Below are 23,753 nucleotides of genomic sequence, written 5' to 3' on the forward strand. Positions count from 1 at the left end.
AAAATGACCGAAAGCCTCGTCACTGGGCTCTTCCCCAGTTACAGATTGCTCAGTGTTTGCCTTTGGCACGGCGAGGGGATCGACCGAGGTGCACCTGAACAATGGCCATGTGTCTGCACAGCTCTCCCTCAAAAAAACCCCTGTGGAAGTGCATTTACATACTATTGACTCACACAGGTGTCTCACCACTGCAGATGACACCGAGTCTGTTCTGAAAGCACTTATTTCCTTCTGCCTTTGTTTTATGCTTGCTTGGCTTAATGACTTTACCTCTTTTCTGTTTCTGGGCTCTCATCAGCCTCTTCAGCACTTTAAATAATGTTAATTTAATGTTAAATACAAATACCACATGCAGTGTGGATCAGACTTTCAACACAGCTCATTTTTAAGGCCAAACCATAAGGCTCGTGATTTTCAACTGCATTTCTAATGGAGAACACAAGCTCTTCCTCAGTGCCTCTATAGCCTTACTGCCAAAATATTTCCACCTCTGTTTTTCTTCCAACTAGCAATTTTTTCAACAGTTACATGCAACTCCAAGTAACTATGTGAAGCTTTTTGGCAAAATGGATCTTTTACAAACTTTTGACCTATGGCACCAAAGAAAGGCTGGGGAACAACAGCAACACCATAAAAGACCCTCTCATCTGCCACAAGCCATGACTCGACCTCTAGGCTACTCAGCTTTGGAAGGATGACAAGCACAGACAGCTTCTCCAACTTTTAGCAAAGAGTTTTTGCTTCCTTTCTGTCTCTACCTTAGATAGAAAATACTAAAAATCTAAAATATTTTTCCCTGCAGTCTTTCATGGATTTGGAATTCTTCCAAACAAATTTTAAAGGAAACTCCACAGAAAAACTCTGAATCTGAATTGCAACTCCTCATCTTTCCATGTACCAACCTACAAAATGTTTATGATACGAGTCAGCTCCAGGTCTGTGCTTTTAACTGTTGCTGCAGATTTCCTGCATCTGAAACAGAAGCTTTCCAGAAACCGGTAAAACTGTCAGCTTATCTTTGCATTTTGTTATTTATATGCCACATGCCCTTTGCTTAATATTGTCTTAGCCTGAATATCAGGGAGCTGCAGAGCTGCCCATGTGAGCAACTGCCATGAAGTGGCTTAAAGAGGGATGGAGCTCTGCAGCCACTGCAGGGAAACTCTTGAGCCCTGGATGACACACTCACATCAGGAGGAACTCAGCCTAAGGACTCCTCTCCCAACAAATCCCAGGCAAAATGCCAGTGCCGGAGTCTCTCCCTGCATAGTGTCAAACAGAAAGTCTATTTACTGGCCCCAAATGCTGTTTTGTTCTGCAAATAAGCAAAACTAGGAGTATTACCATATGGAATAATCCTGTCTGAAGCAGAAAAGCTGCCAGAAAGAGTCTGCATTGCATCACATCTCCACCTCCTCTGAACCATTAGCCTGGCTGACACCACCCCACAGGAACCTCCACAGCCCCATGTTCCATCCACTGACCTGCCCATCTCTAATCATATCCAGCCTGGCAGGATTCAGGAACTAAAACCATACAGTTTAGGTCTGGCCTGATGGTACCAAGTTGATGCCTGGAGTTTTGCTCTACTGCCAAGCCTTGTGAAGCTCCAGGAGAAAAGATCACTCTAAGCTCAAGCCAGATCTTGTGACTCTCATGCTGAAAGGAGATTTACCATCCTATGCTTTAAACCTACCTGAAGTTCACTGTAAAACCCAGCAATTCCGAAGCCTAATTTTAATTTCAATTAAAGCTGAACGGCTCCAGGAAAAACAGGAAATCAGTGCACCACTTTCAAGAAGGAAACAGCAAACTCCACACAAGGGCTGCCAGCCACTCCACTTAAGGACAAGTTCCCACAATGAGATTTTTTTTTCAGGTTTTTCTTTTTTCCTGTGGCAGTTACTGTAACTTTACTCAAAGGAGGACTGTAGCAACAAGGCTACTTTGGTGCTGTTGGAGCTACCAGTGAGATGTGAAGCCCATCTTCGTGGCCGAAGCGCCGTGCCGGAGCAGCCACCACGACAGGCGCCACGGTACCGCGGATCCCGCTCGCCGGGAACCACGCAGCTCTTACCTCCCAGTGCTTCAGTCCCACCAGCTTCACTGTTATCTGAGGTACTTCTGAGAATCGATTCCATTTTATGGACATCCTTCCCCGGGCCAGGAGAGCCGCTCCCCAGCAGGAGCTGCTCCTCGCTAGCCCATGGCGGTGCCGGAGGCTGCAGCAGGGCCAGGGGCAGGAGGCACAGCAACGAGGAGTTGAGCAAAAAGGGGAGGGGCAGCACAGTTGCTGACTTCCTTAAAGATGATTTTAGCTACTTTGCTATTGCTTTCATCTTGCCCTACCTTAGCTTACACTGCTAAAAAAAACAAAGCTAAAATCCAAACCCGTACAGGCAGGAAAGGATGTGATTAATATTTTACAAGTCAGTGTAAGACCACCCTTCTTTAAAGGTAGAGGGGAGTAAATCAAACACTCTGTCATGTTTGGGCTACAGAAAAAGTGAATTTTCACATACTGTTGCTATGTAGCACATAAGCAAACAAAGTGCTGCAGAAGTTGCCCAGACAGAGAGGTTTTGTGTGTTTGAGCTCCTCCTGCTCGGCAGGTCACATATATTCCCTGTCTCCTAATCCTTTCAAACACTTGCAACTCCTACCATATACCCTGAAATGCTGCTGCTGGCACAGCACTGCATTATTACTGTGCAAGGCAACGAAAAAGAGAAATTACTCATGCTAATTGTTGTAATTTCTCAGAAAGTCTTGACCAAAATGAAAAAAAAAAGAGGGTTTTTTTTCCTGAACTGACGAAGACAGAGCAGGTTTAAGACCTCACAAATGTTAATCAGGGCACTCACCAAGAGATACACTGATAATCCCTAATAACACCAAGTACGTGCCAGGAAGGGGTAAATTCACACCAACTTCTATCAGTGTCCCCTCCAGTTAATGCTCTAACATCCTTTTATTTTTAAGGTTTTTTTTTACATAACCCTCTACATTTTCCTAAAGAGCCGTTAGTAGGCTCAGATGTGCTTTATTTTACTTTACTTCATCTGAGAAAACTGCATTTTTGAAGGTCTGGAGACGACTAAAAATGAGCTGAAAAGACACTGAAGCCTCCCTCCCTCCTGATAGCCCAGAAACCCAACTTCCTGTGTCAAACTTCCCCTTTCAAAGTTTGTTGTTTAGTTGGTTCTGTTTTTAACTCTTAGAGGTTTTTTTCATCTATAATGCTTCTGAGAAATCAGTGTTCCAACAAATTTTTTTGTCAAATTATTTAAATGTACTGGTTGAGCCTTAAAAATGTATGTAATGCAAACATTACACCATGAGCAGACAAGAAATTGAATGATATTTTGGCTTTTTATGAGCTGCAATTTTTGTAGTGCGTGTTATGGCTCAGATTTGGAAGCAACTCTTTACATTTTCAGACACAATCATGAAATTAGTGAAATCAAACTGCACTGAGCAAGTGTCTAAAAGCACTGCTGTTGTATTTTCTGTCCCAGCCAGATCTCAATACCGTTCCCAGGAAATTCAGCTGTTGAGCAGGGCTTAACTTTCAGCAAATTGAATTCCACAGTTTCAAGGATGGAAAAAGGGGAAAAATATAAATATTAGGCATCACTAAAAGTCACTGTTTGAGCAACTTCTCCTGCAGTGCAAACAAACTTTGTGGCAAAAGTAAAAAAATTATGAAAAGACAATACAGCTTTAGGCAGGCAGTCCCTTCTTACAGCTCCTGTCCTTGTTTCATTAAAGGTTTTCAGGTTCTGCAGAAATTAGACTCATTAATCACTACAAAGCCCTAACTCATACCAGGGCAAAATTTATTCTCTCTGGGAAAATGAGTGAAAAAATAGAATCATGAAGGCTGGAAGAGACATTTAATATTAACCAGTCTAACTGTTCACCCAGCATTGTCAAGGACCCAGCACTTGGCCTTATTGAGCCTCATACAGTTGTCCTTGGGCTCAGTTTTGGGGTGCTAAGATTTCCCATGGAGCCAGTCACTATCACCCCACAGACACTCCTGCCATTTTAAAAAAACAAAAAGGAAGGAAGAAAGTAAAAGAAAGTAATTAAAAGGAAGTCAAGCAAAGACCTAAATGCAGACCTCCTCTCTGCTGCCTACAGGCATTCCAGAAATCACAAGAAGCACTTACTTTGCTCTTCTTGCTGCTGGACATTTTATTCCTGAGGTAGCTGAAGGTGCGGCTGACTTTTGTTACACCTTTACCAGCGGAGACACTGCTGCTCTCTTCAGATATGCTAAAATAAATTAAAAAAAGATAAAAGTTGCATTTTTTTCCCCTCCTTCCCAAAGCATCCATTAAATGGATCAATTCTTTTTAAAGGACAAATGCATTTATTAGCCAGTACTGTCTAGGGGATTTATGGTGTTTTACCAGAGAAGGAACAGTGAAGACAAAATGTCAATCCACTCATTTTGAGATAAATTTCAGTGACTCCTCATATCTGTTTTGAAGCAGGCCATGCCATAGCACCCTCTGCTGCTCCCCTTGTCAAATAACCAGGAACCATTAATACTGTAAAGAACCATTTCCTTCCAGAGAAAGGCATCTGTGAACTCTGAAAAGGCTGTGAATGTCTTTAACAGAAACCACTGTCTGCAAAGCCTCCCCTGAGAAATGAGAATACCAATATTAAGTAATAAACCACAATGGTTACGTATATTAATTTAGGAATTTTTAGGATCCCAGATAATTTTGCCAACCTTTTCACGCACAAACTTATGACTTTTTCAGCTATGATAAAGGAATAGGGAAACTATTATTGCATTAATTGACATAGTCTGTCAATACTGAGTACAACACAAACCAAAAGCAGAACACAAACACTAATTAAATCAAGGAGGAGAAGACAGCAGAGAGCAGAGGTGAAGAGCCTCCCTGTCATAAAATAAAGCCAAAGCTGTCAGTGGCACAGAGACCAGACTCCCAGTGCCACAAAGGCCCTTCCTCCAGGGAAGCACCTTGAAAGCCGCCAGGAAGATTGTCTCCTCTGTGCAACTTGCAAGGATGGAAAATAACACACAAAAACACAATTGTTTTGGCTTTTGTTATAGAGAGATAGAGAGAATTAGCCACAGGCAGAAAGAACTACTTTTAGTGTAAAATATAATTCAGGGCAAACCAATACCCTGCAATAATGCATAATCAACACATTTCTAATGCATAACATGATGTTATCAGCTATGAATAAACAGAGCCTTGTTAAGAGATGAGACTCAGACTTTCATATTCTGTGATCTAAAACATTCTTCAGCCTTTAGGGGCACAGGACTGATTTTCACAACTTCTGGTGCCAGGAAGGCTTTGGGGTGCCCTGGGCAGAGCCTGCTGCAGGAGTCCCCCAGAAGAGGCAGGGTGTCCCAGGATGCTGCAATACTGCATAATGCAATGCAATACTGTACCTCTGCACTGAGGAGCCCACGGAGCTGCCAAACGACTGCGCACCTGCAAAAGATGGGAGGGGCAGGGGGGGACAGGTTAGACTGCATCCTTATCCCACTGATTCCAAAAAACATGATTTGCATATTGGGATGGTTCAAGAGGAAAGGGAAATGTTTTCCAGAAGTGGGTGTTTAGAACAGATTTCACGTGCTCAGGATAAAATCTGTTCCCTGTAACCTTAGCTGCTCTCAAATTAGATGCTGAGGTGAAAGCCTGTTTAGTATTTTTATCACTCTTCAGCTATTAAGTAAAGACCATGCAACTGTTAAACTTGCTGGTAAATCAGGGTGGCTGAATCAGAACTGCCAATTCAATGGCAATAAGTATAAATGAGAATCATTCTGACACAATGCTTTTATTTATACTCCACTTAGAAAGGATCTATTGTACAGTACATCCGGGTTTCATGTATAAAACTTTTCTCCTTGATAAAACTGTAGTTCATTTTCCCATCAAAATCCTGAGGCACTTCATAAAGAGTAAGGGAAACAAGGGAAGCCTTATTCTGCTTTCCACAAAACGTTACCAGCCTGGGGCTTCGTCACGAAACACTGCTTGAGGAAAGGCTCAATTTCAACACGAAGCTGAAGCCCTGCCAGTGGCACCAACCCTCTCTACACAAGAAACTTGCTTGCACAATGCTTTTGGAGCAGATCTGGGAGCTCACAGCATTTACCAGCACCATTGAAGAGCACTGAAAAATCAGGGTGAAACTATCCAGGACAGAGGGCTCTTTCTGAAGTAACCAGGCTTGCCAAGACTCAAAAAACCCCTTCATATAAGCAATGTTTGCAGCCCTATCTGTAGTTCAAGAAACGGCCCAGCTGTCACCTTACTAGGCTTCTGCATATATACTGCAAGAAAAACAGCATTTTGGCTCAAATTCTCTTAATGCTAAGGGTGAATGCAGAAGAGCTACTTGCCACTAGAGGCAAAGAGGCCCTTTATCCAAAAGCAGTAAGAGCATTAGAAAAAAAATTGAGCATGCAATGCTAGGCTTTAAATACAGATTTTCTAACCACTGATTCAAATGCCAACAGAGTCTCAAACAGGAATATAATTTCTTCGTATTGAGAAACTAAAATACAGGCATACCCTGTTACCTAAACCCTGCTTGGAGAGCTGTGTTAATATTTCCCTTGCAAAATCTTTCACCTCATTAATGATTTATCCCAAATACACCAAAGTTAGTAATACTGTAACATGTATGAAATGAAGCCTACTATTCAATTTCCAATATTATATTTTTTGTATTCTATTTATTTATTATATATGTGATATTTTTATAATATAAAACTAGGTAGATTTATATTATTAAGTAGGCACTTAGGTAAGTGCCTACTAGGATCATAAAAGCAATTTACAGACTCCCAAATCCTTGGTGTAGCTCCAGTAACTCTGGTTCCCATTTCACTTCTGGTTTGCTTTTAATCTGGGTTAGACCTCGTTGGTATTTCCTTTTTTTTTTTTTTACGAGATTAATCTGTTTGACTGGATTTAAGTATTTCAGATTTTTTTTTTGTTTCTTTGCAGTTAACAACAAAAATGTGAACAAACACCGAACCAAGAGCTGCAATAATTTGGTATTTGTGACTGTTTTTTGCTACCTTGAGAAAATACACTGCATGAGAACTACAATTATGTATAATTTATCTTTTACTTCAATAGCAGTTTCATCTTAAAAATGGGGGATTCATGGTGCTGGCAGGCAAAATGGATCCAGTGAAGAATTAAGGTCTATTTATGAGTTCATATTTTAGATTATAATATAACATTACATGATCAACACACTGCTGCAAGATGTAAACCGCAGGAAGATAGGCATAGTAAAAGACACATCTTCTCACCTTCTGGCTTGTTTCTGAAGCAGAACAGGGGAAGGAAAGCTCACTTTTAAAATGTTTTTGCTCCCTGTCATGACCAGGAACAAAACTGAAATCTGACTTCAGAACCCACAAAAAAAAAAAAAAGTTTTTGTTTCAAAAGCCATAAATCCTATCTATGACCAGTGAACCTGGCTAGCAGCCAAAATTTGCTGTATTTATACACAAAAATTAATTCATATGGTAGCTGGACTTGAAATAATTAATCAAGATCCATTTTGCAGAAAGCAGTGACTAGACTAGGATGTTGAAACCAGCTTGCAATGCCTTAATGATCTCAGTAATTAAACTTCTGTGGGTCAAGAAATCCAAAGGCTTCATAATAATTGTCCAGCCATCTGAAATCTATGTCTTAAATATATAACCAGACAAACTTCAACTAATTCTCCATTTTCTGAAGAAAAAGCAGGAATGGAAAGGTTGAGGATTGGTAACTGAAATGCACTTGCAATCTCAGTGTTCAAACATTCATCCTCTTATGAGAAATGAACCCTAAAGTTGTGAAAAAACTGGTCTGGGATTGCTCCATGAAAAATGCCCATTGCCAAAACGGTCTCAGAAGGACCTGTGGCTAAATCAACCTTTATAAAGTCACCACAGTACTCTCAAATATGTAAAGAAAACAATGTAATTGTTTGAGACAATATCTGACATTATCTTAAATTATTATTGTTAACACGAGCACTGTTGAGGAAGAGAAGATAAATACTGGCTCCTATAAATATCTTCCAAAACTGTCATACCCTAAAATGAATATCAGATATTGCATGCTTAAAACAATAAACCAAAAATAAATAATAATAGAATAACTCAAATGCTTAAAAGAACAAAACTCACCAAATAAACTCCACCAGAAAGGTTACCTAAGGCTATTTTTTACTGTGGGGCATCACATGAGTGAACAGCTGTGTCTTTGCAGTTCACTTTGTGGGGACCATGATCTGTGAGTTTTGTTAAAAGCAGAAGAAAAGGACAGAGCAATGGGGAAGGAGCTTAAATCTGAAGTGGTAATACCAAACCTGGGCACAGGACCTTGCTGAAGGAAAGGACAAACCCACAGTGAAAACCAGGACTGGAAAGGAGGAGAATTTAGATATGTACAACGTGGATGGTGTGGAAATTGTTTTAAACTCAGGAAGCAATCAAAATCTATTGGAGTGGAAAGCAATTTCCCCCATCCCAGTAAGGACACAAGGAATGTGTCTGCTTTATTTCAACAGTCGAATAAAACATGCTTAAGAAATAGGAAGCATTTTGAATAATCTTTGCTAAGCCCATTTTAAAAAACAAGAAGACTCTAAATCACTTTAATTTAATCTTCTGCCTTAGTTGGGCTTCTTTTAGCAATGGAGTTTGCAGGAGAAAAAAAAAAGCTGCCAGAGAACTCTCACCTGTTTCCCAGAGAATTATTTTGATAACAATATCAGGACTTAGATATGAACACCTTGAAGACTTAAGGTCTTTGACTGCAATTTGTGTTTAGTGGGGGAACTGTGAAGTTGCTGTGAAGATTTGCAGAATTTAATAATCAGGGCTTCTGTTCACTTCTCTTTCACTGAGCAATGCACTCACTGTCACCTATGGAGGACAAGGATGCACCTCTTCTGCTAACTCCATGCCCTGCAACAAGCTCAAGGCCAGTATTTTGGTTTTAGTAAAAAGGTAAAAATCACTTTCTACTCAGTGTGGCAGGTGATGATATCTGCCACATGGATACGGACTAAAACTAACCAAGTAGGATGTGATGGTGCTGATGTAGAAGATTCTTTGGATAATAATCCTTTTCATTCTGCTATTAGTTAGTATTCAGATACAGAGCCAGGATAATGCTGTTAGACATCATGCAATGGAAAGGGTAGTTCAATGTTTGCAAGGTGAAGTTCCAGTGTCTGAAGCAGAAAACCAGATTTCCCTGTGTTTCCACCCATGATGGCTGCATTGCACAGAGAATGATTACTTACTCTCCAACTCCTCCTCCTCATCACTGGAAGAAGAGCCAATAGAAAAGAGAGTTTTAGACTTAGGAATGAGTGGAGAGATGCTGAAGGAGAAGGAGATTCGTCTCGATGGTCGAGTCCGGCCCTGGGCTGAGAAGTGGGTTAACAGCAGACATTAGAGCATGCTTGAAAACGCATTTAATAATAAAAAGGAGAGGAAAGCAGCCAAAGCAAACTAAAAGCAAAGCAAAGGAAAAGTCTGCAAAGCAGCTGGCTCCAGAAAGGCACAAGAAACAAAGAACTGAGAATGTGCAAATTCCAGAGGGTGCAGGTTTCAGAGGGCACAGGTCTCACTGCAAGCATGGCTCGAGGCTCCAGTCTTTCCCTATTTTTGCTGACATTTTTTATAGGACCTCTTAGTAAAGAGTTATAGGCAGGTATCTTTCCAAACAGAATACAAACAACAAAATGGATCTCTGGACAAAGGGCATCAGCTTCAGTGGAAGTACTGTCATGAAGTCAAACTAGAAGAACTCAAGATATCTGTTTGAAGGCGCTTTCTGCAGTTAAATGACACAACAAAGCTACCAAATATTAACAAGGAAAGTTTATCTGAAGTGTTGACTTTATCTACATGGGGAGGTTCTTGCCAATTCTAAGTTTAAAAAAACCAACAATATTGATAATGTTATCCCTTCAAAATTTCCAGCATTAAAACAGAGACTTTAACTCCCTTTCTCTTCTTCCACAATGAAACAGAAAAAACAAGCATCTCTTCTGCCTTATTCTAAAATTTAAAGAGTCCTTGTTTTAAAGAAACTGCCTAAAGATGAGAAAAGTCCCCCTATACCCTCTTCTGCCCTTGGCTGGAAGATGCCTATCAAACACAGTGCCAAGCTCAGCAGTCTGCGACATCAAATATCCCATCATTTATTTTTAAGAGCAGCCCTTGGACAGCAGCAGCTATCCAATAATTCTTTGTAAGTACATGGTCTCTGAAAAGAGAATTAGGAGCCAGCTAGCCATTCTTCAGTGAAACTGGATTCCCAAGGAAACCTCTGAGCTGTGAGCTGGTTGCTGGACACCCACTGCTCACATGGTACATCTGTGTGTCCTCAGGAAAGGTGACTGGGACAGGGCTGAGGAGCCCCTGTTCCTGGGACAGGTTTGACCTAAGGGTCCTTAAGCACCTACATTAAGTATCTCCAGCACAGGTATGCAGGTACTTTTAAGTCATTCCATGGATACATCAATTCCATGGATACATCAACTTGCAGAACAGGGAAAATAGGCTAAAGACTTTATCAGTACTAATCTTCCAAGAGAAAGACAAAGCAATTATTTCTCTCTTTGAATAAAACATGTCCTGTCAGCCACATACAATGAGGGTTTTTTGCATGGCTGGTATCATACATCAAAACTGAATTCAGAATAAAAAAACACTGTCCAAGGAATAGCCAATGCTAGGAAAGCAATGCAGACAAACTCCCCTGAACGTCTCCTCTAGCCATTAGTCACAAATGCCAATTGTCTACAGGCAATTTGACTAAAATGTGCACAGTAAAGGCATTTAAATTGAAGAATTATTAGGAAGACCCATGCATTAGTTTTGTTTAGACTGCCTGTTGAAGGAGTTGTTCTAGTGTTCCAGGCATGAAGAACACAATTAGGCAACATGGCCTTTTCTTCTGTAGTCTACTGTCTATTTAGACTAAAAGTCAAGATGAACAATAATACTTTACTGTAAATTGAACCACCTTTGCCAGCACAGTTCAACTTCCATTGCAGTGGTTTTATTTATAGCAATTCCTGGCTTTATAACAGTGCTCCACACTGGAAATTTGCTATTCCAACCCTAAAAGCATTCTTCCGAGCACTCCAGCCAACAGCTCTTGTGACCTCCCTCTATAAAATGCTGAAGGATTAACATTGTGAATGGCCACATCAGCTCTTGGAACATCTGACACATCAGATGGGGTGTGGGCTAGGAACTTGGTCTTGGAAATTGTTCCTGTCTCAGCACATATGACAATAAACAGTAAAAATAATAGAAAACCCTCCATATCTGGATTTGGTTTTTAAAGTTCTTGATCACAGCATGTTGCTTTCTTCCCATTCAGACACATTTGCAGTGATGAGAGTGTATTTTTTTTTTTTAAACACCTACCACAAAATTATGCAAGTGGAATAAAGAACTGAATTTGTCCTAGATTTCATATAATTCTTGCATAACTCTTAAATGTCCTGCTGGAAAAGCATGAGCATCAAGGGACATGTGACAAAAGGAAGTTTATAAACCAAGACCTTCTTGTAAGAGGCACCAAACTGTCCTATGGTCACAATGCAAATATCACTGTCCCTCTTTCAAAGGGGAAGAATGAAGCAGAATCATAGAATGGTTTGGGTTGGAAGGGACCTTAAAACTCATCCAGTTCCAGGCCTTTGCCATGTGCAGGGACACCTTCCAGTAGAGCAGGTTACCCCAAACCTCATCCAACCTGGCCTTGGACACTTCCAGGAATGCTGGATGTGGTCCTTTGGATGATTTACTGAAGTTTCTGTAGTCAGGAAGGTGTCATGATTGGGAAAAAAAATCCATTAGCTAAATTTTCCAAGTGTTTATTCCTTTTGGATGCTCACATCAATCCCTCAAATGCTCTGATTTTCAAAAACCACCTTCCTATAAAAATGTCACAAATTAATGACTAAGAAAATAAAGCTTAGAGGAATGTTAATAATGTTTACATTCAGTGTCCCAAACCCACAGACATCTGCCTCAAAGCAGAAGATTAACCCTGCTACTTAGCCCTCAGCCCCTCTGGAGAGGTTACTAGATCTTCTCTTTTCCTTCTTTCTCCAGGGACCAGGCTGGTTCTAGAAGGAGATGGGATAATCAAGCCTCCATGGCATTTTTAATACCAGGCCACAGAACATTTTAACAGCCTTGGACATCCAGGCTTCCTCAGCCACCAATAGCTCATTTCTGGGGAGCCAGCCAAGTTTTTTGGTGTTTGGTCAGAGGCTGGGTGCAATGCCAAGAAATTGGATGCCTCAAAAAACAACAATGAAGACCTTCAGCCCAAGGAGGGAAGAGGCAATGCCACCACACAGGGCAGGATCTGGTCTCTTCACAGGACCCATTTTGGTTACTGCTGCTGGTTATTACATGTTCATTAGGTCACATCCTTGTTAATCACAGAATTATCATGGTGAAGAATTTAAAACCATCTCCTACAAAGCACAATCCCTGTGATCTTTCTCCAGCAAGTCTCCTCCATCAATAATACACCTTTCTTAAAGCATCCTGTTGTGCTTTGCAAGGGAGAATCATGTTAATAAAGAGGAAAGATCAGACACCATCACTAATTGACAAGAGCTAAAACGTCAATAGGGTTTCTGGCTGGCAATTAATAAAATGAAAACATGTGTAACACATCCAAAGCACATCCAGCTGCAGCCTTCTGAATGACTTTTTCAGCTGAAAGAATCAATTCAGCCAAGTTGCAAAATTAAGTGCTTGTTATCGCTTCAATTAAGCTAAACTGGAAAATTTTATAGAATCATCTTTTATTATTTTCTTCAGGAATGAGATTCAATAAATATTTATTTTATTGAATAACTACTCCAAAATATTTAACTCAAAATGAACAGCAACAAACTCCCCCAAGGAGATCAAGACATGGATTTTCAAGTTTCCACAGATCAGCTTTAAAAAAGTCTAGATGAAGGGAAGTAAGACCTCAAGTGGAATTTACCTGACATTAAAAGAAGGAAGTCAGAAAGGTGTAAGGATGCAAAACTAGATCCTATTTTTTTTTAGTTAACATACTCAATAAATCATAGTTTTCGTACCAGTAGTCTAATTTAGAAAGAAAAAAGCAACCCACACAAATGAAACCTAAGAGAAAGAAAACAGTAGGGATACACTGGGAAGAACAGAACCAAACTGAATGAGTTCTGCCTTTCCACCCACAATTCCATGCAGCAGTGAAATGTGTACTTCATGTAATAAAGGAAGCATGAGCGGGCAGTAGCACATTTTGCCTTGGGAAGGAAGCAACATATACTCAATTATACAGAGGACAGAGTGGATAAGGGAAAACTAGATTACTCACTGTCGAGCACTGGTTTGCTAATTGACATTAGAGACACGGATTTGGTCAGTGGAGATGAAACAGCAGAAGAACAGAAGTTAAATCCTTGTGGCTGTGATGTCTGATGCACCTGCAGAACAGAACAGAACCACAATGAGCATGTCAAGAATGTCAATTAATTACGCAACAGATTATGTGTGCTTCATTTTCTTGTAAGACATTAAAAACCAGATATTGTTAAAGCTCTCTGATGGCCATGGAAATAGCTGTTGTGACTCCAGCTCCTCAGCAGAACTAGGCTGTGGTTCAACATGACAAAAAAAATCTGATGCTTAGCAGTTTGTTCCCAAAAGATGCCATTCCTCTAAGCAAGAGAAGACACAAGTGTTGTGCTGCCCCAAAGAACAAAGTAGAAAATTTAAAATAGCTGGAGATTCCTCCATGTCAAAGACAGAAGATTTTTAATATTATGTGTATGTACATATAAGGTGGAAGCCTTTGTCAGACTGTCACTTGGGAAAATGACTTCCAAAATGTTGATATAGCGTTTCCCAGACATCCAACAGTAGCTGGACAGCTTTACCTGGTGGTTGTAGTCTCTGATTTCTCCTTGCTCGAGCTCCTCAGTGAGCAGGACCAGGGACTGATTGCTGGCAAGTGGACTCCTCCTGAGGTCTTTGGAGCTCAGAGAAGAAGCCTCCAGGTTTGTAGAGGGCTTCTTGTTCTCACCAGAGTCTCCAGCAAGGCCTTCTAGGCTGTAACTAAAGGAAAAGCACAGAGGTCAGGTGCTGCCAAACCCTCAGTGTCTTTCAGCAGAGCACCTGCAAACACGAAACACATAGAGCAGGCACTGAAGTGTGCAGGCAAAGGCAGGTGCTACTCCTCAGCATGTTCTTTTTTCTTCAGAGCAAAGAGCAACATCTTTGTGCTTCTAATGAGGCATAAAGGTTTGTTCATTGCTTGAACAACCATTGAAACTCCTTGTCAATTGCCTTTCCTACTGGTTTTTTAACTCTTTTTGAGTGGTGCACAGGAAAATCCAGAAACACCTCTTCTAAAGTTTTTGGCATTTCCACATATTCTCTTTGCTAGCTTTATATTAGGCTCTCCCCTGGAATAAAGCCACCCAAATCAAACCATGCATAGCATGGTGCTGCCTGTCCTGGACCAACATCCCTCCCACATCAGCTGCTGTAACACTCACCTCTGCAGCCACATCCTCTGAATCTGTTTTGAATCTTGACACTGCACAGTTTTGGCACTGATAATGTCATTTATTCTGCCAAAGCTGGTTTATTTTTTTACACATACTGTGGTTTTGTTTTTAAATTCAATAAATGTTGTTTCCATCACCCAATCAATTTTATTTTATCATCTACTGAGGGAGCTAGCTAGGAGCTAGGGCAATAACTCAAAGCTAAATAAAATACTAAGTTTTTGCTTGGAGAGCTGTTAGAAATAAAATGTCTGGCCAAATTCTGTAGAGACAGGTGCTGATAGACAAGTGACCCCTACAGAAAAACACTAATACACTCTCCTCTCACCTATACAAAACACACCTGCTCTCACATGGGACTATTTAATCTGATAAATCTTGCCCATTCTGCTTCTGATCGTCTTGCTGCTCGTGCCCAAGATCAACAAACCTGCTGAAATGCCAGTGTGGGTTCACTGGGTGAAGCTCTGCAGATTCTCCTCCCAGGACACAAGCACAGATCCATGGTTAATGTTTGATTTGATACTCACTAAGTCCCAACCCTACACTGGATTTATATCCCAACCCAAGGCTAATCAGGATGTCTGTGGTGAACAAGCTGACATGTAAACACATGAAAAAAAAAACATACTATAGGCTGTACAGATGATTTAAACAACCAGAGGAGCTTTAAGTTCATGTAGACTTGCATAGCAGTGATTAATTTTCTGCAGCATTAAAAGGTTCATAAATATGCACCTTGAAAGCAAAAACTGCAAGAAACCATGAATAAGAAGATTTAGTAATTTAAAAAAACCTTCTTTCATGGTAATTAATGAGAAAAAAAGACTGGTTGAAGCATTTATAATTTAATCTGCTTTAGGAAGATTGTGACTAATCAACATGTATCAATAGCAGGCATTTAAAAGTTTATTCTAAAACACCTGTAGGTAGAAATCACTCCAATTTCTACTGATTATTTATGACAGAAGATCTCTTTTTTACATTCCAAGGTGGCAACAACAATGCTACACAGTAGCAAAAAAAAAAAAATCATGTACTTGTGACAAAACTAGCTAAAACCTGCAAATATTAGCCCATAAAAGAGTTATCAGTGATACTGGTCTGTAAGTTGCTGATTGGCATATATCCACCAAACATAATTAACTGTCCAAGAAGGGCAGGTTTATTTCTCAATATCTACTCTTCAGAAAAAAGAGTTTTAATGGCTCTACCCACAACCAGCAAAAACTGCCAGAGTAAAGCTATAAAGCCATAAAATCTGGGGGACTGGCTTCCAAACAAAATTGGGTAAAGATGTGACCTGCAAACATCAATCTCAGCACTGGGACTTTCTACAAAAGATGCAAAACTTAAGAGCCTGGGAAATTTTCATCTGTGGTGATCAGGTTTTTTTTTTTAGGGAAGGTTTTACACAATTCATCTCCTTGAAGAAAAACCTAGGTCTTTCAATTTACAGAGAGCAAGTCTGTGTGAACTTAAATCCTTTATGAGACTGATCTGGTACAGGGAAGTGCTGAATCACATTTAATCTTGTTTTGATTCTTTGGCTGTTGTGATTATCATTCTGATCACTGCTGTGGAAAAAAACACGGCTTGAAGTCATCACTGGACAGAGCAGCTCAACACAACAGTGCAACTTCTTCACTGCCAGAGGCCACTGGAAAGCAGCCACCACCTCCACCTGCAGCCCAGCTCTGAGGATCCTCTCCCAAGAGTAGTTGCTGAAAAAGCAGACCAAGCAAACAAACACGTGCACGCTTCAGCCAGAGCAGCAGTGGAGGAGGCGATGCACGAGAAGCTGATGACAGGGTGCTTGCAGAGCTCCTGTTCTGCTGCACGTTTATTCATACCATACCTTCTACAAGTAAAGTCAGGACCCATGGCAATGTACTGTACGCCTGAGGGACACCAGCTCAAACTAGGAACAGCAAAAGAGGCAAAGAAAGGAAAAGGGCAGTGATTATCAGGTTGTTATGGAACATGGGGAATGTTAAAAGACTCACTCTCACATATCTTAAAAAAAAAAAAAACAACCCAACAAACTCAGAAATAATGCAGTAGCACACGTCTGGTTGTACAAACAGACCACAGTGCTCCAAATGCCTGAGGTTACCACTGAATAGGGAGCAGGACAACCCACGCTTCCCCCAAAACGACCCCATCAGCAAGTATACAATGTACTGCATAAAGTACTCCTTGAGGGGAGAGAGGTTTTTGGGAAAAACAAGGCTAAAACATACCAAAGCCAATTTGTAAGTAGTCACACACAGCCATTGTGTTAGTGATTATTAGTATTTTCCTGGGAACTCTCATTCTCAAATCAGAAAAAGAATCCCTTACAGATATTTCACAGTGTAAGTCCCCTCCATAGAAATATTAATAACCTCAGGCTACACTTGGAAAAATAAGGAGAAAGACACATTCTTAAATGCTTCACAGTCAGTGAAAGAGGCTGGAAGAAAAAAAACAGGCTAATCTTATTATTGACTTGGGATTAAATCAAGAGTGCTTCTAACTAAAAAACCTTTCAGCTCCCATTCCCCGAAAGAGTCCCAAAGTTGCATCATGAAAGACATAAGAAATGCAAATACAGAATGCAAATATTTTGGCTGTTATTTTAGACTGCTTTTGTTATTTTTCTCTGTTAGCTCATGGCCCAATTGCAGGTTTTGCAGAAACAGAGAAATCCATCTTCTTGTCAGCTATGACATTTATATGATCCCTAAATCCTGAAAAAGCTGTTCAGGAAGCATACATTGTCTGAAGGGAATTTTGCATAAGCACAAGTCCTACTCCCAGGTCCTGGTGTGAGATCCAGGCAAGGAGGGGACACAGCCAGAGCACTCTTTGCCCCATGACAGGAGCCTAAGAAAAGGGCAGAACAAATTTAAACATTCCTGGACAATGAACTGTAAGTGCCAGAAGCCTCTGAGGGCACAGATGAAGATTTAAACCTACTGAATGTATCATGTCATGCCATCTCATATTGTTTCCACACACACTGCAACACTGGAAACATTCTGGAAAGGTTTGGCAATTGGAAACAATCTGGATGGGTGGCAGAGTTCAGGTAGTTGCTGCCCGTTTTATAAAGGATGTTAATTGGGTGAGGATATACCAAAAGCTTTGCACCCAAAAGTTGTGCCTCACCAGGAGCTCTCAGCACAGTACTATAACCATTCTCCATGAAAACATTCCTTCTCATAACATGCCAGTATTTCCAAGTACTTCATCATCCTCACCTGCTTCAACCACAATGGCAGATGTTTAAGTATTAGTGGGGGATGGCAGGGACTAAAATACTTGTGTGAAATCACAGAGGAACGAACCAAGGCCGGGCCACAGGAAATCCATCTCCATTACAGACAACCTCCACTCTCAGGCCTGGGTTCAGCCTCCCTGGGTCACTCAGACCTGCTCAGGGCAGCAGAGAAAGCATCCCAAGGAAGGTGTCACACACGATTCCCCAGGCCATCTGCTTGTGGCCACAAGAGCACTGAGCTTGGTGGACCCTTACAGACATCCTTATGTCACCTTGCTATCCAAAGGCACTCATTTTTGTGTGGTCCCTTTTCAATCAAAGGAAAGAAGATTCTCCTCATTAATCATGCAATGTTTACACTAGCCTCTAAAAGGTGCCTCTATTCCTGACCATTGCCATGTTATGGAGATGATCCCAAGTGCTAAACTTGAGGGGAGAGAAATAGAAAACTAGAGGGAGGGAAGAAGAGGAGCCCTACATATGTAGGAGGACCCCTGGAAGTGTTGAGATCTCGGAGAAGGAAGGAAGGGGATCTGTTGGCAAAGGCTGTGGAAATCACTCTTGCAGAATCACAGTCCTGTGGGGGAGCCACCCACAGCCTGTTGCAACACCATAAAATCCTAAAAGGATCAATGCAGAGCATGCAAAAATCCTTTACAGAAGACAGCTTTGAGAGGAGAAGGAGCTTTTATCTACATCAGCCTTGTGGGAGAGCATAAACAGTTTGGAATCAGTTTCAGGCTCTTGCTCCACAAGTGGGGTTAGAGAGGATGATTCCAAAATGGTTTAGAGACCAGAAAAAGTGAGAAAGTGTTTATGAAAGGATTATTACACATTTCAGATATGACCAGGTATTCTAGACATTTTCCTTATTCTACATGTAAGCTCAGTGTTTCAGGATATTTTGACTCTAAATATTAACACAGCTCCTACAGAGGAGCCTTAAGAGAATACTGATAAAAGAAGTTCATTTGCATGAGCTGAGAACACAAGCACTGCACTGCTTCCTGCAGTGCTGCAAATGAAGTAGCTTCTTAGAAGAACATGCTTTAAAAAGCACGCTCTTTCCTGTGTCTTTTTTTAAAAAAGAAAAATATTTTTAGAGAACTGTACAGTGCTGCTAGGGTTCATTGATGCTGATGCATGGTGAGGCACAGTGATTTTTTTTTGGTCATAACATCATGGTAACATTCTTTTCACATGTGGGAATATGGTAGCTTGTTTACACACACAACATCCCATCCATATTTCAAGTGAAGTGAAATCCCCAGTTAACCTGGCACAGGAGGGGAGGTAGCAGGCTAAGGGAGGTGAGACAAGCTTGAACCACTGAAGGGCAGAAGTTCAACTTCTCCTTCTTTCTTTAGCCTAAAATGTCTAAGTGTGGACAGTCCACACCTGCTGTGTCAAAAATTAAGTATCCTCTTTTATATACTAATAATCAATGCAAAGCTTACATGGGTGGAACTGCGTATCTGTGGGATGGATGAGAAACTGAAAGTTTGTTATAGAGAGGAAAAACACATGGAAGTAAAAACACACCTATTTTCTATTTTTTAGGAAGATGGTTACAGAACCATCAAAAGAGCAAAATTAAAGCCATTTAATTCAACCAGCTGCAGATCTTAAGAGTGTTCTCCAACTCCGAGATCATGTGTGACCCATCCCCTCCCCCAGCAGCCCCTCCTCAAGTCGTGCCAGGAGTCTCTGATGTGCTTTAAATCCAAACCACACAAAAGCTCTCAGGTAAACTCTGTTTAACCAACTCCGAATCTTATATATGGAAAAGGCCAACAAAATCATATCTGAGATTTCTCTTCATTATTAATATAATATCCTGGAGAAAACAGCATGTGCCCTGTGGGGCACAAAACCTGCCCTGGGTCAGACTGGAGAGAGAAAGCAGCCAGGTGGGATGCACAGCTCCAATGTGAACACTTCCGGAGGTACTACAGGTTTGCTAACAGGAGAGGATGGAGTTAGTACACATTCAAACACAAAACAGTTAGTCACATTAGTTGGCTTTGTACCTTCTCCTATGAATGGGAGGCTTCTTTATACCATCCCCCAGAATTCGCATTGAACTGAAAATGAATCATGGAGAATGGTCAGCAGCTTGAATGAAAAAAAAATTAACAAATGGCAGCTAAAGGATTAATATCCCCAACACACAGACAGAGGGAATGGACATACAGGGAAAACACAAAATGGAACATGAAAGGAAGTAATGAGTCTCTGTGTTTCTCCTCTCTTCTACAAACAAATCTGGGATTTGGTTGCTTTTATTTTGTACAAAAAGAAGGCTGCACAGGTACTGACCATGTTGCAACTTTGCTGCCACCAAAGCCAGGTCAGTTTAAAGTTTAGATAAGGCCAAACACTTGACAGAAGCTTTTAGCAACAGTGATTAACACCAGCTCCAGTTCTGCTGTGATTAATCCATCAGTGAAACATGAGGGTGTTTCTTTCCCCAGCCTGGATATTTAACACACACTGCAGCATTGTTGAAAGACAGGCATTTCAAATCTGCTATGAATGTCAGGAATTAACTGAAGGATGCTCCTTTTGTGCAGCCTTGTTGGTTTTCTTTGTATTTTTAATAGCAAAATACAGACATGAGAATTATCTGTGAAGTGCATTTGAGGAAAGATGGGAAGTGAAGGGGAACTGAGCATGTTTTCACATTGTCATTTAAGATTTTTTTTTTCCTGGTGTTTTCTGTGAACAAACTTTTATACTCATCCCTCTTACAAACAGAAAACACATAGCAGGGGAAAAGACCAAATTTTACAAAAGGCTGATTTTTTTTTTCTGTAGGCTTTTTGGGTCCTCTAACTAAGCTTGACTTAGCTATCTTTGTCATCAAAGTCTGGACTATTTTTGGTGTGGATGGGGGCTGCAAGTTGTTGCTGGGGCAGGAAGCACCTCTCAGAGCTCAGCGGATGCTGCACTGTCACCTCATTCCTCCTCCTGGCTGCACAGCCCAGTTCTGATCCTTGGGCTGGTTTTGGTGGCAATTACACTTTATTTGGTTATTCTTCTCCTCATTTAGTGAGTGCAAGCTGCTCACCTACAGAGCAGAGAAGTGCCATGGGTGCCCATAGGAGGGAAGGGAGCACAAAGGGTGGTGGGAGCAGCACAGATCCTGCCCATCAGCAGGACAAACCTCAGCCAAGGCTTGTGCTCAGTGTTACTCCAAAGGTTTGCAAAAGTCAAGTTGCAATAAGGACTTTTCCCCTTCTACTGGAAAATCATCTGCTGCATGTGAAATAAATGAATAAGCAAACACTCCAAATTTAACTGATTTGAGTGAAAGTCACTTGTTAGCACTTCACTTCCTCAGTATTTGTTGTTTCTCACTAAGCAACAAGAGCCTCAACATCACAACAGCCACATATGAAAATAACAAAGAAAAGAACAAAACAACACAGCAAATAATCCAAATTCCTTTCTAAAAGAAGCATAAAAACAAACATGAATCTAATCAGCACCAAAGACCCACCCAGCTTCTCTAACTACCCTACAGGACCGCTATCCTTATGCAGCTGCAGCTGTGAGAACATATGACAAGAATTACTGTTCCTTTAACTCAGATTTTCTTACACATACAATGAATGTATTCTCCCACATCAGAAACAGCCTCCAAAGTGTGATGCAGGAGAATTTAACCCCATCTGTTCAGTGTTAGCAGTGACTGCCAGGTATGCAGTTTATTACCCTCACAAATCCTTATGCATCAGGCCCTACACTTAAAAATAAATCTCCCCAAATTAGTTCATGAGCTTATGGACTCATTCTGTCATAAACCTGCAGGTATGCTGACTCGTTTCTTGCTTTTAAATATTGATGGGGATTTCTTAACTTACTTAAATATTACCTGAGGACCAGGAATGAAGCCCAAAAAAGGTGACAGTGCTAAACAACAACAACAAAAATCTTTCACTGTACGTTAATTAGAAAATCCTGAATGGTTTTCAACATTGACTTTAAAACCTGAAGGTGATATTCCTTTAGTGACAGCCACAGCTGCTGTGTGTTAAGGATGCATACATTCTTGATAGGAGGCTGCTGCCTCTCCCTGGATTATCCAAAGGGGTCAGAATTTTCAGGAACCCATTGTGAGTGGACAGTTTTAATGTAATTCCATGCAGCCCCACGTGCAATGGCTGTTTCTGTTAAGAGCAGAACTTTTGCCATGAGGACAGAACAGGCACCAGAGAGTGGCACTGCCCTGCACACCTGGGCCTGCAGCCTCTGTGAGCTGCAGGGAGGGTATGGCACCCTGATCCTGCTAAAGCAACCCATTCCTGCTCTCAGAGCATGAAAGCACATTAAAAACACTGGCCAAACCTCCACTGGGCTCAGAATGCACAGGGTTTGGCCCCAGGCATCCTGCAGGCCAAATGCTGAACAGTGCAGGGCATGGCAGGGAACCTCACACCAATTACTACTTTTTGGCGTGCATCTTCCTTTATTTCATCTTCTTCCCCGCTGAAATGGGGGAATGAGCAACTTTTGTTCCCACAGTCCCTTGGCACCAGCATGGACACATTCACATGGCTCATACACCTCTGCCCCTTGTACTTTCTGAAAAACCAGATGAGAAAACTTCTCTTTTGAATCTTCCTGAACACCAGGAACATCAGTGATGAGTAAGGTATCTCACCATTATGAAGATCTTCCACAGAATTTTTTTAAACCCTGGTGCCTGTGTTATCCCTTAATACAATCAGAGCAATGATGGTCATGTTTATTCTGTGGTCAGTGAAATTTAACACTCCAATAATTCCTTTGTACAGAAAGAGGTGGTGACAGTTCTAATGGAAGACCTATCCTGAGGTAATTCCATTTACTCTGGACAGTTCAAGCATACTGTAGGTATTAAGTACTTTAATCCTGAAAGTCAATTTAAGAAAAACCAAACAAACATACATTAGGAGATTGTCTTAACCTCTTCAAAATGAAAAAGAAATAATCAAAAGTGACGTGATAAACTCTTCAGTTTTATCATGCCAGGTTTAAAGCACAGATAAATATGCATGAGTGGGTGCAGAGTAAATGAAAGCAGCTCTTCACTCACCTCCTCTGATTGATTTCTGCCTCGTTGGTGGCGTTCTTGCCCGGCCCCCAGCTGTGGCGGCGGAAAGGAGACAGCGGCCGCATGGAGCTGCGCAGGACGGAGGAAGGAGCGGGCACGTCCGTGATGCTGTCCAGCTCCTCTTCCTTCTCTCCTCCCTCTGAGCACACCATGTTGGTGCAGCTGCCATCCAGGCTGTGCCTGTCCTTGGGCTGGGTGAAGCTCCCCATGGGTGGGAAGGGGAGGGACGTGTCGCTGCCCAGGGATGAGTTCCTCTCCAGGGACACGGTGTCGTCTGCAGAGGAGCTGGAGCTGGTGACATCGCAGGCAGACTGCTCCTCTTCAGGCTGCTGGGGAAAGAAAAATTAAAAGTCAGTTAAAGTAGAATCATGGACTGCTTTGGATTGGAAGGGACCTCTAAAGATCAGCTAGTCCAACACCTCTGCTGTGGGCAAGGACATTGTTCCCTAGATCAGGCTGTTCAAAGACCCATCCAGCCTGGTCCTGAACACTTCCAATGAAGTGAATGCATGTAACATTTTAAATAAATTCAAATATTTTGAATTTCACATGAGCTCAGATATTTCTTAGTCAGTGACATAAGGCAAATTAACCATCATAGAACTGAGACTTTTTGCTGTGGTTTCAGAAGAGGCTGAAATGCTCTGCAGGGTTATCTCTTCCACCCAACAAGCCCCTGGCTGCCATTAGCCAGACTTCCAGCTCATATCCTCTGCCTGCCTTCCTATCCCCAATTCTATATTTCATCTTGCACAGCAGATACTGTTCCTCTCA

The 23,753-nt window shown here is 41.3% G+C and overlaps 1 protein-coding gene across 12 annotated transcripts in view; it reads right to left on the reverse strand.

The window, feature by feature from the left end:
* Window positions 1-23,753, reverse strand: part of AKAP13 (A-kinase anchoring protein 13) — a 202,008-nt gene that overhangs the window by 22,296 nt on the left and 155,959 nt on the right. For 5 of the 12 annotated variants that reach the window (XM_085588360.1, XM_085588366.1, XM_085588365.1 and 2 more), the window contains 7 exons: window positions 22,962-23,308; window positions 19,912-19,965; window positions 16,475-16,537; window positions 13,984-14,161; window positions 13,422-13,530; window positions 5,447-5,489; window positions 4,176-4,281 (listed from right to left, as the gene is read on the reverse strand). In XM_085588360.1, the coding sequence (XP_085444486.1) occupies window positions 4,176-4,281; window positions 5,447-5,489; window positions 13,422-13,530; window positions 13,984-14,161; window positions 16,475-16,537; window positions 19,912-19,965; window positions 22,962-23,308 (900 nt within the window). Of the gene's footprint in view, window positions 1-4,175; window positions 4,282-5,446; window positions 5,490-9,330; window positions 9,457-13,421; window positions 13,531-13,983; window positions 14,162-16,474; window positions 16,538-19,911; window positions 19,966-22,961; window positions 23,309-23,753 lie in introns of all 12 variants that reach the window. The other 7 variants (XM_085588369.1, XM_085588367.1, XM_085588371.1 and 4 more) reach the window with 6 other exon arrangements.

This window comes from Lonchura striata, chromosome 10, assembly GCF_050655825.1.
Source record: "Lonchura striata isolate lonStrDom1 chromosome 10, ASM5065582v1, whole genome shotgun sequence".
Lineage (NCBI taxonomy): Eukaryota > Metazoa > Chordata > Aves > Passeriformes > Estrildidae > Lonchura > Lonchura striata.